General features: G+C 40.2%; 1 protein-coding gene across 3 annotated transcripts; it reads left to right on the top strand.

Moving 5' to 3' along the window:
• The first annotated feature begins 7,473 nt into the window (after positions 1-7,473).
• aktip (akt interacting protein) lies at positions 7,474-16,411 on the top strand. Of its 3 annotated transcripts, XM_054771951.1 has the most exons (11): positions 7,474-7,602; positions 8,151-8,292; positions 9,338-9,546; positions 9,668-9,732; positions 9,817-9,917; positions 10,601-10,689; positions 10,769-10,867; positions 13,201-13,308; positions 13,367-13,427; positions 14,565-14,614; positions 15,373-16,411. In XM_054771951.1, exons 2-11 carry the CDS (start codon positions 8,251-8,253, stop codon positions 15,497-15,499), a joined length of 951 nt encoding a protein of 316 aa, XP_054627926.1. In that variant the 5' UTR covers positions 7,474-7,602; positions 8,151-8,250; the 3' UTR covers positions 15,500-16,411. The 3 variants fall into 3 exon arrangements, with proteins under 3 accessions (XP_054627926.1, XP_054627928.1, XP_054627927.1); XM_054771953.1 differs by lacking the exon at positions 14,565-14,614 and having other exon boundaries at positions 15,718-16,411; XM_054771952.1 differs by lacking the exon at positions 14,565-14,614 and having other exon boundaries at positions 15,373-16,410.
• Positions 16,412-16,662: the final 251 nt, after the last annotated feature.

Genomic DNA, 16,662 nt, shown 5'->3' with positions numbered 1-16,662 from the left:
TCTGGCGGCCCTGGGCAGATTTCATTAGCATGGCAACTACATAAAAGCTGAAATCTGATTGGACAAAAAAAAATTCTAACATACACATACACATACATGAACTGGAAGCAGTGCCGCTAAAAGACATGCTACAAAATGAAGATAGTAGACTGCTGGGAATAAATGAACACAATTTCATGGAACAAATACTATAATTTAAGTTGTAAATGTAGGGCAGTTTTTCTTATAGTGGCCTAAAGCCAGCAGAAAAGGCCTTGCTGGCTCTGACTATACATTCAGACGTAGTTGCAAATGGTGATTAATCATGATTCCCTGATTTATAAGGGTGGTACGAGACACCCAACACATGAGACGAGACACTGCACGAGGTTGGGTCCTCGAGAATGAGACGAGACAAGATTTTAACATTCATTTTAATAAAATTACAAAATCTGACTGGACAAACAAACTTTTTCGTTTAAAAGAGTCAGAAAACAATGCAGGTGCACAAATTGATGCTCAAAGATACTGAAAAAGATAGTGTCAACATTTTGTGAAACCAAATAAACCACTGTTATGATAATATGTGATCATAGCAACTCACCTTATACATATATTTAAAGACAAATCTTTGTGTTTCTGTTAGTTATTAGTATCAACATTCTAGCTTTTTCTAGTTACATTATGCCTTTTTGCTGTACTTTTGCTGGGTTTTTGTTCTGTAAAAGTGTGGCGCCACACTTTGGGCACCCATGCATGTTTCACCAGGAAGGCAAAGTGGTGACGGAGAACAGATGCTTCACCTTTGTTGGTGGCTTGTATTTCATTCCTGAATAAATGCATGACACAAGAACACTTAAATCCTTACTGGCTAAATATACGCTGTAAATTCAGGTGTATGAGATGCTACTTTTTCCTTAAACTTTAAACCCTGCGGCTTATACAGCGGTGCGGCTAATTTATGGCTAAATTCTAATCTGGTGACATCTCCTTTACTTCAGAACTACTAGTAATTGTTTAAATACTGTGCCGCTTGAGGGTCAGTGAGGAAACGGCAACGGTAACGGTCTTTGAGGTCATTATATAACAGTATGACAAAAGTCTGGTGTCATCTTTCAAAGAACACTCTACTAACAACATTAAATTCATCACACAGCAACTTAACACTCAAAAGTTGTACCTGACAAATATACCAACATGTACCAAAAAACCCCCAGCATTTTAATGGTTTCCCATAAGGCATTGCGTCTGACCAACGCATTCATTGCTGCAGTGACGTCAGCCTCCCTCTGGGCTTTGGGCTGTGGGTCCTCTGGCTCCCTCTGGTGGACAGAGGCAACATTTCATGCTTCTATTTTCTCCAACAAAATGCATTATGGACAGCAACAAGTAGGAAGCAGCTGTTAACTCCGATGGAAGAAACAGCCTCACGTCACTCGCTATATTTACTTCAAAATGTATATTTTTTTTGTAGTTGTTGGATAACCTTTCCAACACACTCAAATCTAAAAACATGACCTGCTTGGCGGAGGCAAATGGAAATGATGTTTAATGGCAAAACATCTTAAAAATAAAAGGTGCAATAACAAAAATACGTTTGTTTGGGTATTTAAAATTTACAAGCGAGTCACCGCTTTTAAGAAAGTTGACGGTTGGCAGTTTAAAAACAATAAAACTCCAGGGTGTCGCACATTCAATTAGTCAATCCAATCTCCCCACTGTGATTGCATTCATTAGTATATTTGTTTGACCAAGCAAGGTCACAAGTTGATTCGCTAAAGATAAAAAAACAACTCATTACAAAAGCAGCCGTGTGGATATTTGCACCCTTGTTAGCCTCGGATAGTTTAGCTCAATGTCGACAAAGGCAAAGGCGCCATAAACTTATTTGTTTTTGTGGTCGTCTTTGATTTGTTCGTGTCAAAAGTGCGCTGGTGACCTTGCCTCCTCCGCTGCTCAAACCAAACTAAGAAGGACACTAATTAGCTTTGTCAGTCAAGTGTACATGGGACAACATACAATCAAATAACAATGATGAGGTCAATAATTTCTATTTACTCCCAAACTTGGACAATGTCATCCCTACCAATTAATACAAGCGCTCACGCGTTAAATTAGTTTTTTTCCCCTCGCCCAGAAAAATAATGAGGTGTAATTGTAAGGAAATCAATTCATCAAGCGAGTGCCAAAGAAATTGTGCTTAAAAACTAAAGAAATGCGAGACGCAGATGGCTTGGATACACCCTACCCTCGAGGGACGTTTGCTGTGCAGCGCACCGAAACGTTCAATTTAAACCGACGCTAATGCCACGTGTGTATTGTTCTTTAAGCACAGGGGGTGGCCAAGGTGTGGCCCAGGGGCCATTTGTAGCCCGCGGATGCTTTTTTTTATTGCCCCGCCGCCCATTCTAAAAATATAATTGAACAAGGAAACTGAAAAAAACAAAACAACAACAATAGCAAAAATATAAAAATCTGCAATATTTTTACAAGAATAAAGTCAAAATATTAACAAAAAAAGTTGTAGTTTTCCAAAAATGATGTCATATAATATGAGTAAAACTAAGAGTTTAGTAGCATAAAGTTAAAATATTCAATAAAAATAAACGAATTAACGTTGTCATTTTTGGAAAATTTGATTAAAGTCTAAATATTATGGGAATAAAGTCATAATTACGAGAAGAAAAGTGAAAAAAAAAACTTCAGAAATGCAGAACACCATTTTAAGAGAATAAAGTCAAAATCTTAAGAGGAAAAAAAGTCGTATTCTGACAAGAAAAAAATCCTGATTTTGCAAGAATGAAGTCATTATGTGGAAAAATAATGTCACTTTAGTAGCAGAGAGTTCAGCTCTTAAATATGTTATTTTTGAAAAGTCGTAATGTTGTGAGAAACAAACAAAACAAAATAAAGTTGTAGTTTTTGGAAAATTAGACTGGGGAAAAATATTACGGAAAGAAAATGTACAAAGGCTATTTAAGAAGAAAGTTGAACTATTTGAAAAATTAAAAAACAGTCGAAATGGGGAAAAAAAGAAGAAAGTTGATACTAATAGTAGGCTTTTTCACCTACTTTTCTTGTAATATACGTCACTTCTTTGCATATCTACATGTGTTGCTTTACAAAATATTAAAGTGGCAAAGTCGCATCCTTTTATTTTTCACTATGTGGCCCTCGCTGAGGACCCCAGAGGACCATTTATTGCCGTTTGCTGATGAACTGATTATTTCCATGTGAGCTGGCCACGTGAGAATAGTACTTTAGAATTTGAACCACTATTGATTGGGGGGTCAAAGGTCTTAAAGGTGTTTAACTGTCGTCGTCATACAGCTTCTAATGTTAGCCACTTAGCGTTAACTAGGGGTGTCACGCGATACTCAGTTCGCGAAACAAGACGATACACGGGATTGGATCCATGAGAAGGAGATGAGACGAGATTTTAGCTGCTTTTAAGAAAGGTACAAAGAAAAAAAATACAAATTATACGACAATATATTGCAATCTACTAAATATATTTCTACTACGTTACGTTCTTCTGCACTCAGTGTTTATGCTAGCGGCCCCGCCTCCAACGACTGAGACAAAGTGACTGTATTCACGCCGTTGTTCTATGGAACAAATGCGAACAAATGCTGTCTGTTTGGAGGCGCGGGACGAGGAAAACAGACACACATGCACACGTAAATGTATTGTGGCCGGCAATATTATCGAGTTCATTTTCATTTACAGTGTGATTCATTAATTTATTTGTTACTGTCCCATACTGCCTGTGAGACAATTTTTTTTCTGAATGACAAATCTTCTTGTGTTTTAATCTCGCGAGATCTTGTGACACCCCAAGCATTAACTGCTGACTCGTTCTCTTATTTTGCGTTTTGACTTATTTTTACACTTACATGACAGCTTTTTATGTTATGATGTTAATTTAAAATGACTCATACAGTGTTTATTGCTAGATTGGTAATCTAGTAGTAGATTTTTTATGACTTTTTTTTACTGCAGGAACATGATATGGAGCTTTCTATTTACTTTGGTTTTTTGAAATACCACCTGCGCTTCCACCAAAACGTACCCGAGTAAGAAGATTGCTCTAGCAGAACGAAAAGCTCCAGTTGGCCACTAGGATCTTTTTCAATAGTTCCTGGAACTATTGGGGCATCCGTGTGCCAAAGAACGTTAAGCCGTGTGCGGCTGCAAACTTGTTTTTTCGTGTTCACAAGCTTCATTTTGATGCACGAAGCTACGACAAGCGGACAGACTCTTTTGAACATATTTACAGAGGGATGCGGAGTAATCAGAGAAACTTTTCAGGCGGCGACTCAAAACAAGCGAGTGTGTGGGAGAATAGCTGACAGGCTGGTGGATGTGCTGTCAATGTAGGACACACGCCCAAGCAAATTGTTGAAAAGCTGAAGAAACTTCAAGTAGATTATAAGGACAGTCGCACTGGTCCGACTGCTGTACTACTGCACAAACAAGCCTGATGACCAATTTAGCTCACTGCAGCGATCTTGCTGCCTGTTAAGCCTTTTTATGAGCTCCACAAGATGGCAGTAGCTTCTGTATCATGAGTGGTCAGCATCTACAGTATAACAGCTTTGACTAAGCCTCTTCAGCTTTATTTACATAGATAGATAGATAGATAGATAGATAGATAGATAGATAGATAGATGGTCTTTTTCTCTATATATTCTTTGGTTGAGTCCTTGCCTGCTGGATTGCCTGGTCATTCTTCTCCACCAATTTGTGTGCTGCACCACAGGCGTATTCAGTCATTTGGGGGCCCAAGGCAAACCTAGTCATTGGGGCCCTCTACATCCTTATTTTTTAAACATTTTTTCCTGCTTTTGAAACCTGTTACTGTCAGCTTAAGTTGCTACTCATGTTTATATGTCCCCTTGAAATATTCATGTTTATCATCTTCTAACAAGTGTGAATATGAGAAAATTTGCCTATTTCCTGAACTAGATAAAGTCCTTAAAATCCTCCCGGGGGTTTATTATTACCTAGCAAGTGAATCATCGCAGCTGTAATTGATAAGAACATACTTTACCGCTTGAATACTCACATCTGTGTGATGAAAAGCATCACTCGCAGCTTCATCTACTTCATTCTCCTTGCCTGACGCTGACTGTAGCGTTGCTGCTGTCGTCGTGTCCACGTTGTGACTGTGAAAAAGGTCGACACCTTCAGTATGCCTGGGAACGTAGCGTTCCCTCGCTACATTGCGGTTCACCTCTCGTGGACTCGCCGTTTAATTTAAAGTGCAATTTTGCATGTTTTTTTTTAACAGCGTATGAACGTGCATTGCTCTGCGTCCTTGTGGTGTAATACAGCGAGCTATCGGTGCTCTGTTGTATGTCTGTTATTGTATTATTGTATTTTATTGTGTTCTGCATCTTTATTGGCTAAGGGAGAACCCGCCCATTGTGTTTTGCGTTCTCATTGGCTGTAGACCATTGTCAAGCAATCTCCTTTGTGCAGCACTGCCGTGTTTCCTGTTGTGTGATCGCTAGCAAACAGCTTGCAGTGACTCTGACCTCTGTATGTTTGCACGTTTCCCCCCCAACAAAACCCACAATGTCCACAAAACGTTCTGCACCCAAAAGGCAGGGGAATCCGACCATCGCACAAAACATTGGACTTCTGGACATGCTGAAGGAAGGTAGAATTTGCAGCTGTAGGACACCATTACGGAATACTCTAAATGAATCTCCGGTTCAAGGAGGAGGACGAGGAGGAAGGAAATACAAAGACAGCAGCAATGTGTTTTAACAAGCATAAAAAAACGCTTCAGCGGAGCGGCGCCAGGATGCAGAGGCACGGTGTCAAACCTAGTAGGTTGATCAATAAAATTCTAACAACATTTGAACTTTGAGAGGGTTTAAACATTAGAGAAATGTGAGAAAATGTTAATGCCTGCCTGACAAAAGTATATAAAGTGTATGGTGAGCCTTAAAACATACTGTATATAATTAACTTGGCTACTTCACGGATTTCACTTATTATAGGCTCTTTTGGGAACCTATCCCCCGTGATAAACGAGGGAGCAGTGTATTCTCATTCATCCAGGTCATTGTATTCTTTGAGCATGCACTGATGAAGCCTGCTCGGAAAAAAGTCTTTAAAAATTACAAAAAGTCTTTAAAGACAACCTGAGCAGTCCAGTTGCGATCGATTGAATGCCCTGAGGACACCTTCATTGTTTTGGATAAAAACGGTTTGTTTTGAACTCGACTTCTTCTCCTCTCCCGCACCACTGGGGTAAGACCGAGTTTGTTTCACTTCCGTCTTCCGGAACCAATGTGGACATGCGCAGTAACATGGAATAGTCCATTGCATGAGAAGGGAGGGGCAGCGGTCGAAGCGCTTATGAAATATTTTGCATTTTGATGTAGTTTTAAGCCTAAAACAATAGTATGTACTTTAAATTGAAGAAAAAAAAATCAATAATCACTTCTTATGAGAGGGGCCTGTGTTTGCCTAATTGTGAGTCCGCCCCTGTGCTGGACTCCTGGTGACTGATTGAGTATAGAGTGGATCCCCGTATATTCGCGATTCAGCATGCGCTACTTTTTCATCAGCTATCGAAACAGATGCTTACACACTAATATACATGCAAAACAATACTGTTTTATACTCATGTATAAACCGCAAAACATGCTGGGAAGCCCACACGCACACTTCCCCAAAACAGCATTATGGGTTATAAATTTAAAATAGTATTGTTTTGAATGTATGTTACTGTGTAGGTTTTTATCTAGCCTGTGTTCCATGGGTTACTTTTGTTTGCACCGTGAGGGAGGCAGGCATTTAGTTCGATGGCCTCCTGTTGGTGTGTGGATAGTTGCAAATGGCAAGCCAATTTGAAGTATTCTAGTAAAAGTAGTAAAAGTATTCTCAACATTCTCTCTTAATTTTCAAACATATTGATACGAATGGCATAGACACAGTGAAGGCTTGATTAGAGTGTCATAAATACAAAATTTTATGGCCATCTCAATTACCATTTGGAAGTGGTCCAAGAATGCAATCTATTAGTGAATAATGTCCACTTTGCACACTTTTCTAAAATTTTCAAGCATAATATCTCGACACATGTGTGACTTTGCATTCTTGACAGTATTTGATGGACAAAAGTACTGTAATTTGATGTCTTGGCACTTGACAGCTGCTAATAGTGACAGGTGGCTGCGGAGTCATTTGCTAGCTTTATGTCCTTTTCTAATTGTGAAACTGGCATGAGTGAATGGCGTTACTAATTTATAGTGGTGGTTGTAGGACACAGTTAATGATTAAATGAACTTCGAGGTGTCTGTTTCTCCAAAACTGTGCCTTTTTGCTGTTTCTTTCACCTTTCTTCCACACGTCGTCGCTGTCACCAAGGATCCATTTCCTGTTTCTCACGTGACTGAATTCAGGCGAATAAAAAACACGAATGACATATCACTGGACCAATGAGCATGTGCGCTCCCACATAGAAACGCCCCCCTTATTATGTTAGCTTGAGCTCCGGCTGTCAAAGTGTTTAGCTCCATAGCTCCACTAACGCTACCAGCTAGTTAGCCGTGTTTACACCCATGGGATGACGAAGAGATGAGTATTTGCCGCACTTAAGCTGAGGTACACCGCTTTTTATGTTATTGAAAGTCTTGGGGACGTGTGTTGACTGTTTTCGGAAGGCTAGCGCGGTAAATTTGAGGAATATTCACGTTGTCACCGACGCTAAATCGATCTTGCTAATGCTAATGCTAAAGGTTTGGTTCAAGTAAGCAAGTGAGGTAACGTCAGATTGTTTAGAAATTCATGTATTGAGCGTTAGCCAGTCGTTTGGAAAAGATAATGCTATGCTGTGTATAGGAATTTCAAATATTTAGGTAAGAAGTTATCCGCATAGCAGTCGCTACCCTGCTAATGTAAGCCCTCAGCCTAGCTAGGCGAATGACACTGAAGTTCAACGCCTGCAACTCATTTTATATACGTTTAACGTGCATTCGTAATATTATTAGCCGACTTGAACATGTGGTTATACAATTGTTAACGTACACAATTTGACAATACAGTAACACTACTGGAATTAACCAATTTAGCACTAGTTTGTGCGGATGTTGTGAAGACTGCTGTGTGACAAGTATGGCAACGTCACGTGTTTATCTGTCCTCTGTCTGCAGAGCCACACAATTTGTTTCATGTATGGCCTGAAAAGCCCTTGTCATGGGACCTACTTAAAGGGAAAACGGGGGAGCACCATACTGAACCTCTTCATGAGTAATGAACCCCTTCTGGAGCATGTCTGCCAATACGAGTCGTAAGGTAAAGTATAAAAGAAAACGGTCAAAGCTGATGTGTGATAGTTGTGGTTGTAATTGAAGGTTTGGCATTGTCACACACGCTTGCTGTAAAAACAGTAAGTCTGGGAAGGCATTTTTGTGGAGTTGCTACTTGGTCATGAAGCTGTCAGCTGTGTACTTGCAGTCACAACAGACGAACCCCCAAAGTCGACTGCTCTTGAAGGCACAAAATGCAGAGTTGGAACCATCATGCGTGGCGTCAGCTCATGGAATGAGCCCATGAAAGCTTGTTTGATGTTAGAGTTTCAGTTTTTTACCCATAGAAAAAAAATGACAATTAGAAATCTGCTCCAGTGTCAAACTACTCGTATGAAACCAAGGTTTTGATCAGGGGTCGGCAACCTTTACTATCTAATGAGCCATTTTGCCGGTATTATACTAAAGAAAAATAGTCTAGAGCCGCAAATGTAAAGCAAGTTTGTCTTTTTTTTATGTTTTTTTTTTTATTTTTTTATTTTACCGATTACGACAACAGAATACAACACAGAAGTGCAGTTTGCGAGTTCTTCCCGTATTAAATTGTCTAAAACTCAAATAAAACCACGAAACGGCGATCATTTATTAATTCATTACTTTGTGAAAAAAACACGATAGAGTGAGGGTGCGATGTTCGTGCGTGCCACGATGTAGCAAGGGACAACTTCTGTTTGCACGCGGATGGGAATGTCCAAAAATCATCAAAGGAAACTATGCTGTAAGACACATAGTCCACCATTTGGGGTCATTGCTTAACCCATTAAGTGCTGAACAGCCAGGAAAGACACAAGTCACATCCTTTTTAAATGGTGAATATCATCAGGACAACTTCCTGGTACGTTCCCAGCATCCTTCTGTGCAGTTGTAAATGTCTACAGTGCCATTTCCTCAAACGATTCGCCTATGTAAGCACACTTTTGCTTTGACTTCATCTAGATGAGGTGCACCGTAACCTGAGAAGACGCTCAAAGCACATGTAGACCCCGCCCTGAGCGCGTCCATGCTGAGATGTCAGCTGTGTTATTTTGCAGAGGCCTGATGGCGAGGACCAAGGCGGACAGGGGGAGCAGAAGACCAGCCCGCCCCGGCAGCCCTTCAGCAAGAAGCAGCTTCCAGCCATCCCCAAGAATGCAACCGCCGTCACTAAGCCCACAGGCATGGGCAGCCCGGCCCACTCTGCCAACAGCCCACATGTGCCCTACGGACCATTTTACTTGGAGTACTCCCTGCTGGCCGAGTTGTAAGTTGCTACATAGGAATCACTTTTGGTCACTGCTGAAAGAGTAGAGTTATATGCTTTTTTTTCCCCCCACTTTTTGTGTTTTGAATTGATTTGAACTTGGCTGTCATGTGACCTGCAGCACACTCGTGATTAAGCAGAAACTGCCTGGAATTTATGTGCAGCCGTCTTACAAGTCAGCGCTCAGTGAGTGTTTGTTGGATGTGGATATTAGTTGCTCTATCCGCCTCGCACCTTCAATGCTAATATTTTCTGTCTCCTTGTGTTTAGTGTGGTTTGGAGTCATATTCATCAGACATGGCTTATACCAGGATGGAGTCTTCAAATTCACTGTGTATATCCCAGATAACTATCCAGACGGCGATTGTCCAGTGAGTAATACTTTACATTCACATTCATGAGCTGTGTATAAAGCGCATGTAGAGGTAGATAAAGCTGCTGGATGCCGACTACTCATGATGCCGCAAATGCAGGTGCAGCCATCTTGTGGAATTAATTACGTTTACCAGTTTCTTCTCTAATGGCTGTAATCGGCTGATTAATTGGTCGGGCCCCATTCCATACCAAAGCAATTGATCTTAATGTTAATCCATTGCTAATTTATTGGTATTTATGTTTATGTGTTTATGTTTCTTATGTTCTTATTCTTTCATTTGTTTTCTTTCTTTTCTTGGGAGAATGAACAGAATAAGATTTTCATTGCATGGTATAACTGCTGTTGTACTATGCACATGACAATAACACTCTCTTGAATCTTGAATCTCTTGAATCTTGAAGTCAGCCACTGTAAAATATAAAAACTGTCTGCCTTGATGGCAAGTAGCTCATGGTGCATTTTCACCATAAACTACTTTTAACCACTCTTGTTGAGGCTTCTTTTCGTGTAAGTGTCTTGAAAAAGCAAAAGCTCAGTTAATCAAGTTAATCATTTGATGCTCGCTTAACTGAAGTCAGGGTTCAACTGCACTTCAACAATAAATGTTCGTGAATTCAACTCTTGTACATTTTCAGTAGGATGGTCTTAATATAATATTGTTTCAATGCTGTATTACAGAAATTAGTGTTTGACATGCCAGTCTTCCACCCGCTCGTCGACCCAGTTTCTGGCGAACTTGATGTCAAAAGAACTTTCACCAAATGGAGGTAATTCTCTCCTTTTTATTCCTATGCACTTTATACGACATAGCCAACACACATCTTCCTTATCATGTGTTCTTTGCAGACGGAATCACAACCACATCTGGCAGGTCCTCATGTATGCACGTACAATTTTCTACAAGATCCACACCACAGAACCCCTCAACCCAGAAGCTGCTGTGCTGTGAGTGTCCAAAATCATCACCTCTGAAAGCAAAAACAACCTCTCACAGTCAAAAAAACAAAAAAGCACATCAGTAAAGGGCCACTGACGTGATTTTTCAACTTTGCTTAAATATGTTCTACATTGTTTGTAATTATTTTCTATGTTGTTAGTTTTATGAAAGCGAATGTTAAATTCTTAAATTACATTTTTGTACGTGGCGGGCGCCATTCTGAATGATCTGCCCAGAAAAGGGTCATTTCCGGAAGTAACGTGGGTGAAGGCACATTCACATGTAAACGGACATAGTGGCATACAGGCAGAGGATGTTTACATTCATTGTCGCGAGGATTTGAGCAATGTGCCCATAGTTTTTGAGGAGCAAGAAACATCTGGAGATAACTTGCAGAACAGGGTATTAAGCCGTTTTTATTCGAACCACTGACGATCACACTAGTCTGATGAGGGAAAAGACGTGGAGATGAAGAGAATGGTAAGTGTAAATGACCTTGGAGTCGTTTAACCTTCAGTTATTGTTTTAAATCTGCTTCTTAATGAGCGTAAAGGGTTCTTTATAGCCTTTTTTTTTTTAGTGTGTATTTTGCAGCCGCCAACATACTGTCAACATCCAACCATTTTCTATGCATGTTATTCTCACTATCGCTGTGAAAATGTTTTATAACATGTATAATGCTTGTCTCGATGGTGGCAAAGTGTTTAGAATCCAATATGTAAATAAGACATGACTTGCAGTGTTCTGTGGCAACTTTGACTACATTCTCCTCCTTTTGTCTTGTGTAGCATAGCATCCTAGCATCCAAAATGCCTTTATACCGTACTTTCAAGCCAAATGCTTCTGGTAAAGGGTGTTTCTTCATAGCAGTCTTCAGTGAAATAAATGCAAGGCGGTGGTCCATTGACTTGCGTCATTAAACCTTTTGTCTTTTTGGGAAAGAAAAACTGACAGTATCACTCGGGCACTTTGAACAGCCAGCGGCAGCACAACGTTTTGGCATGACTACGATTTTGATGAGAAATATTCCGAAGGAAGTCGACGAACTGCCTCTAAGGGTTGTTCACGAGGCGTAAACTGAGAGCTGCGACTTCACTGACGTCACGTCCGGAAACGCCCCGCACAGAAAATTCAGAATGGCGCCCACCATGTACAAAAATGTAATATTTACGATTTAATGTTCACTATCAAAAAACGAACAACGTAGGACATAATTACAAACGATGCATAACATATTTAAGCAACGTTGGTGGGAAATTCTTCTGAATTCCGTCTTGGAATGTGGGCGTTTCCCAATTGACATCAAAATAGGGACGCCTCTCATCTTGGCAAACAAACACTAGAGTTGGTGTGTTGACTTCGTTCTGTATATTTTTCATCAAAACAGTAGTCATGCCTAAATGTTGTGCTGCTGCTGACTGTTCAGTGTCCGGGTGATACTTTTCCAAAAGACGACTGTTGAACAAAGACTACAATGAACAAAGCAAGTACGATAGCCACCCGCCGTGGCCGCCGAGGAAAGTGCTTTGTTGTGAGCAGCACCGGGTGGAGCTATGGCTGTCATTAGAACGGAGCAAGTACTAATTTCGGTATGTGTGATATGGACCACCGCATTGTATTCATTTCACCGAAGACTGCGATAAAGAAACACCTTTACAAGTATGGTATAAGTGCATTTTGGATGCTAGGAAGCTAGCAACAACACTAGAGGAGGAGAAAGGCGTCAAAGTTGCCGCAGACCACAGTAACATGTCTTATTTACATATTTTTATAGCGTAACATTATGTGTTTATAAAACGTACTTTCAAAGCGATATGTTTCTTTCTCCTCAAACTAATGACACATCGCTCAAATCTTTGCTATAATGCTTTTCTATAATCACTGCAAATGTCTGTCTCTGTCTCTTCTCTCATGTTTGTTTACGCTGCCTAAGATGAGAGCTGCGCCTTCGCTGGCGTCACTTTGGGAAACACCCCTTGTCTAAGAAGTTCAGACCAAAAATGGCGGCCGGCACGTACAAAAATTTTATTTTTAATAATTTAAAGTTCACTTAAAAAAAAACGAACAACGTAGAACATAATTACAAACAATATAGAAGATATTTTAGCAAAGTTGAAAAAATACGTCAGTGACCCTTTTAAGTTTTAGCTACGTGCCACTAATTGTTGGAGTTGTGAGCGTTGGATGTATTGAATAATTACACCAGTTTGGCCAACTTGGGGGGGGGGGGGGGGGGGGGAGTTGTTCCATATTTCCGATTATATTTTTGGTTGTTTGCTTTATGAATGATTTTACGTATGCATCCTTTGCATCCAAGTTCTCACAACTGTTGTCCCCTCAGCTATGAGAAAGATGTGCAGTTGTTTAAGAGCAAAGTGGTGGACAGTGTGAAACTATGCAACAGCCGTCTGTTTGACCAGCCCAAGATAGACGATCCCTACGCAATAAGGTAATCATCTTATTTCACCTTTTTGTGTACGGGATGAATGATGCCGTTTCTGCTGCAGCTTTTCTCCATGGAATCCAGCTGTTCATGAGGAGGCAAAAGAGCGAATGTTCACATACAAAGTAAGTTGCTTCGAAGTCGGTATCTTGTTGGGCTGTGGTAGCTGAGGACTGCTGTGCTGGTGTGCCTCATTTGGTGTCTCAATCTGTGCATTTTTGTTCGGAAAATGTGCTTGTCATGATGCAATATGTCACAAATGCGGTTCATTAATGCTTTTGCTTTTTACTTGGCAACTTTTGTTCCAATTATGATAAAATTGTGCGAAGCAAAACATGTTACCCGATCCCTGTCCGTTCCGACCCACATCAGGTTTGACCCCAATAAATTATTTTGACACAACTATAAGTAGGACAGAAAATGATGAGACCATTCATTGACTTGGCAAACACCTCTTTGGTTTAGCACATAAGCGGTTAGCATGTTGTTCTGATAATGCCTTGCATGAAGTGCACGTGTCTATTGGTTGGTATACTGCAGCCAGTGAGATCATCCATGCAATTTCCCTGTTGACACAAATATAAGACGCTATTTCCCTCCCCCTAAGGGAAAAACAGGTCATGAGTTGTCTTATATTTGCAGTCTAGAGATTGATACATGCACACAGGTGGCGTTGAACAACTTAATCCCCAAGCGAGTCAGAGCTTTTCATCCTGTCACACACACACACACACACACACAGACCAGTGACCTGGAGGTTGTTAGCAAGTTGGCAAACAGAGAGGAGTAGGCAAATTTTATCTGGTCGATAAATGTCCTACAAATTTTTGTCGATAATCAATATTATTGACATTTTTTTGAGACCATTCTTTTCATTAATTATGCGACATAATAATGAGAGTACATGGTATCAAAAGCAGTAAACTTTAATTTCTGAAGAGCATTTAACATTGTAATTGGAATGTCAAGAGCTTTTAAATTAAACAAACAACATAAACAACCAAAAAACCATGTCTCTTTTAAGAAAAAAAACCCACTCCAATAAAAAGAGCACACACACGTGCAGTTATGAAACGTATTGTTAAATTAATGTAGGGATTCATTTTTGAGCTGGCCCACATGTCCGTGGTGGCCGACTCAAATATGTTTCTGATGTCCTTCAACACGTCTTTTTTCGCTGGGTTATACCGTTTAGGAATTGGTGTTTGTCTGTCAAACATTTTTAACATTTCTGGAAATGTTGCATTTCTTTGGCAATGTAGCAAGCGACACTGACTGTCCAGACGAAGGCTCCTCTCCACCTTGGTTTCAGGTGTGCATACAAGTTGGTCGTATTGCCCTGCTTCCTCGTCACTACTTTTGAACAAATGCGACATCCCAGTTCACCGTGTTCATTCTGTTTAAAACCGAAATGTTCCCACACCGGGGATGTGGCATTCGCCTTAGAAACGATTGCTTTTGTGCCACCATTCATGTTAGCATATGCCGGCTCATGAGGCTAATGTACTGCTAGCCAAGGCAGCCGCACCTCCACGTACAGGGACAAAGAGGGGAGGAGACGACAGGAGGGTTCACTCTCTGTTCATTCCGCTGTAGCCCCAATGAAAATGAGCGTGTTTTTTTTTTTAAAAAAATTTCAATCGTTCGATTAATCAATTTATCGATTATCGTGACAGGCCTAGGGAGGAATTATGTTAACGTTTAACATAATGGTCAAACTACCGTTAAGAAGCTTTTTTTCTTCATTATTTTTCCAAATAAAGGTTTTGTGAAAGAGGGGTTGTCTTATATTAGGGGGCATCTTAAATATAGCTCAATACGGTATAAGTTGAGTCGTGTTGTTTTACTTATTAGTCCTTACTGTAAACCTACCTGTTTATGTTCTTGCAACCAATAAGCACTCACATTGTTTGTGATGCATTTTTATTGTCTGGGATTTTTTTCCTACTGTATAAAAACAACCGAGCACAGAACGCAACCCAAGTTTACAAATCCACCAACTGATTTTTCTAGCAGAGAAAGATGTATTCTTTAGCCAGACACCTTTTTTACGTGACCGATTTCCTCTAGAGACGACCTGAGGATCACCACAAGGGAACGCAGGGCTCAGGCCTGTCCTGGGTCAAACCGGGATCAACGCAGCCCTTCAGCAAAGACGACAGTCCCCCTCCGAGCTGAACCTGCACACGGCCACTAGAGGGAAGCACCTACACCACTAGCCACGCCACTTTTGCCTCCCCCAATCAATGTTTGTGAGCTGGAGTCCTCAAGAGAAGGAAAAAGAACATTTGTTGTTTTTATTGCTCAGCTTTAAAAGTTTAGCCCGCCAACAGCTTTAGCGTAAGGAAAACAAAGTTTCTAAGTAAAATGACGAATGGATGTCTCCAAGTAAAATCAAAGAGTCTTCTCTCATAGATGTGAGTGCAGTGGATGACATGCTCACGCTCTGGCTCAGGACTGTTCTACTCATCAGACCAGGAATGTCAATCACAGCTGGGTTGAAGACCTCCAATCTGTCAATCTTGGCGCTGTTTGTATTGTTTTCTTACCAATTGGGTTTATTTTTAATGATGTGCAAAGCATTGTCTTACGGTTCATAATATATTGCGGAATGGTTTTAAATATTCTCTAGAAGTAAATTAGCATTTTATCTTTTTTTTTTTTTTTAATTGGTGATCATTTATTGAAGGGTAAGTTACGTAAATAACGGTTGCTGTGTTCAAGGTTTGATTTGAGGAGATGGGATGTCTTGAAAGATTTTCCCAGTAAAGATTGCAATCTGATTTATTGCCCATTTTCAGTCCGTTGGCACACAATTCACCCATGGCTCCAAAGGATAATCACCTTCGTTGATGTTTTTCCCCACTGTTCCAGATTAATTAACTGTATGACTGGTTTAAGAATATTAATAGATGGTGCTAAAAGCTGCTGGATCTATTTATAGTCGCTGTGAAAGGACAAATATGTTGCTGCCATTTAGCCTCCCATCTTAATCAAACTATTTTATTGGACTTCTGTTCACCACAGACCCTTTGCGTTGTGTGTGAATGACATTATTGCATAGATCTATCAATGCTTTTCTGTTCATGACAATAAAAGATTGATTTAATACAGTCTTCTGTTTTATCACTTTTCATAGAAGGTGTTTTACAATGCCAGTCTTCAGATTTCCCTTCATGGCAATCTTTTAGTAGTACTAATCGGCTGTAAGTTTGGGAGCAACAAACGTTCTTTGCAGCAGATTCCTTAAAACAGCAGGACACTCCTCTAATAGAGGATCTTTTGACGAGTGTTGTTTTGGCAGTTGGTCCTGAAAAACAGCAGTGCTCCTGTTGAGGATTTTGTTTCACTAGATTTTTT

This window comes from Dunckerocampus dactyliophorus, chromosome 3 (assembly GCF_027744805.1).
Source record: "Dunckerocampus dactyliophorus isolate RoL2022-P2 chromosome 3, RoL_Ddac_1.1, whole genome shotgun sequence".
In the NCBI taxonomy this organism is placed as follows: Eukaryota; Metazoa; Chordata; class Actinopteri; order Syngnathiformes; family Syngnathidae; genus Dunckerocampus; species Dunckerocampus dactyliophorus.
The sequence above is the reverse complement of the archived record's forward strand: the minus strand, read 5'-3'. Positions and strand labels throughout refer to the sequence as shown.

What these genes read in the sequence shown, in the direction of transcription:
- aktip (XM_054771951.1), top strand. Translation starts at nt 8,251, where the DNA reads ATGAACCCCTTCTGGAGCATGTCTGCCAATACGAGTCGTAAG. An exon ending in GTCTTACAAGTCAGCGCTCA is followed by an intron (nt 9,733 to 9,816) that starts GTGAGTGTTTGT and finishes CCTTGTGTTTAG; the next exon opens with TGTGGTTTGGAGTCATATTC. An exon ending in ATCCAGACGGCGATTGTCCA is followed by an intron (nt 9,918 to 10,600) that starts GTGAGTAATACT and finishes GCTGTATTACAG; the next exon opens with AAATTAGTGTTTGACATGCC.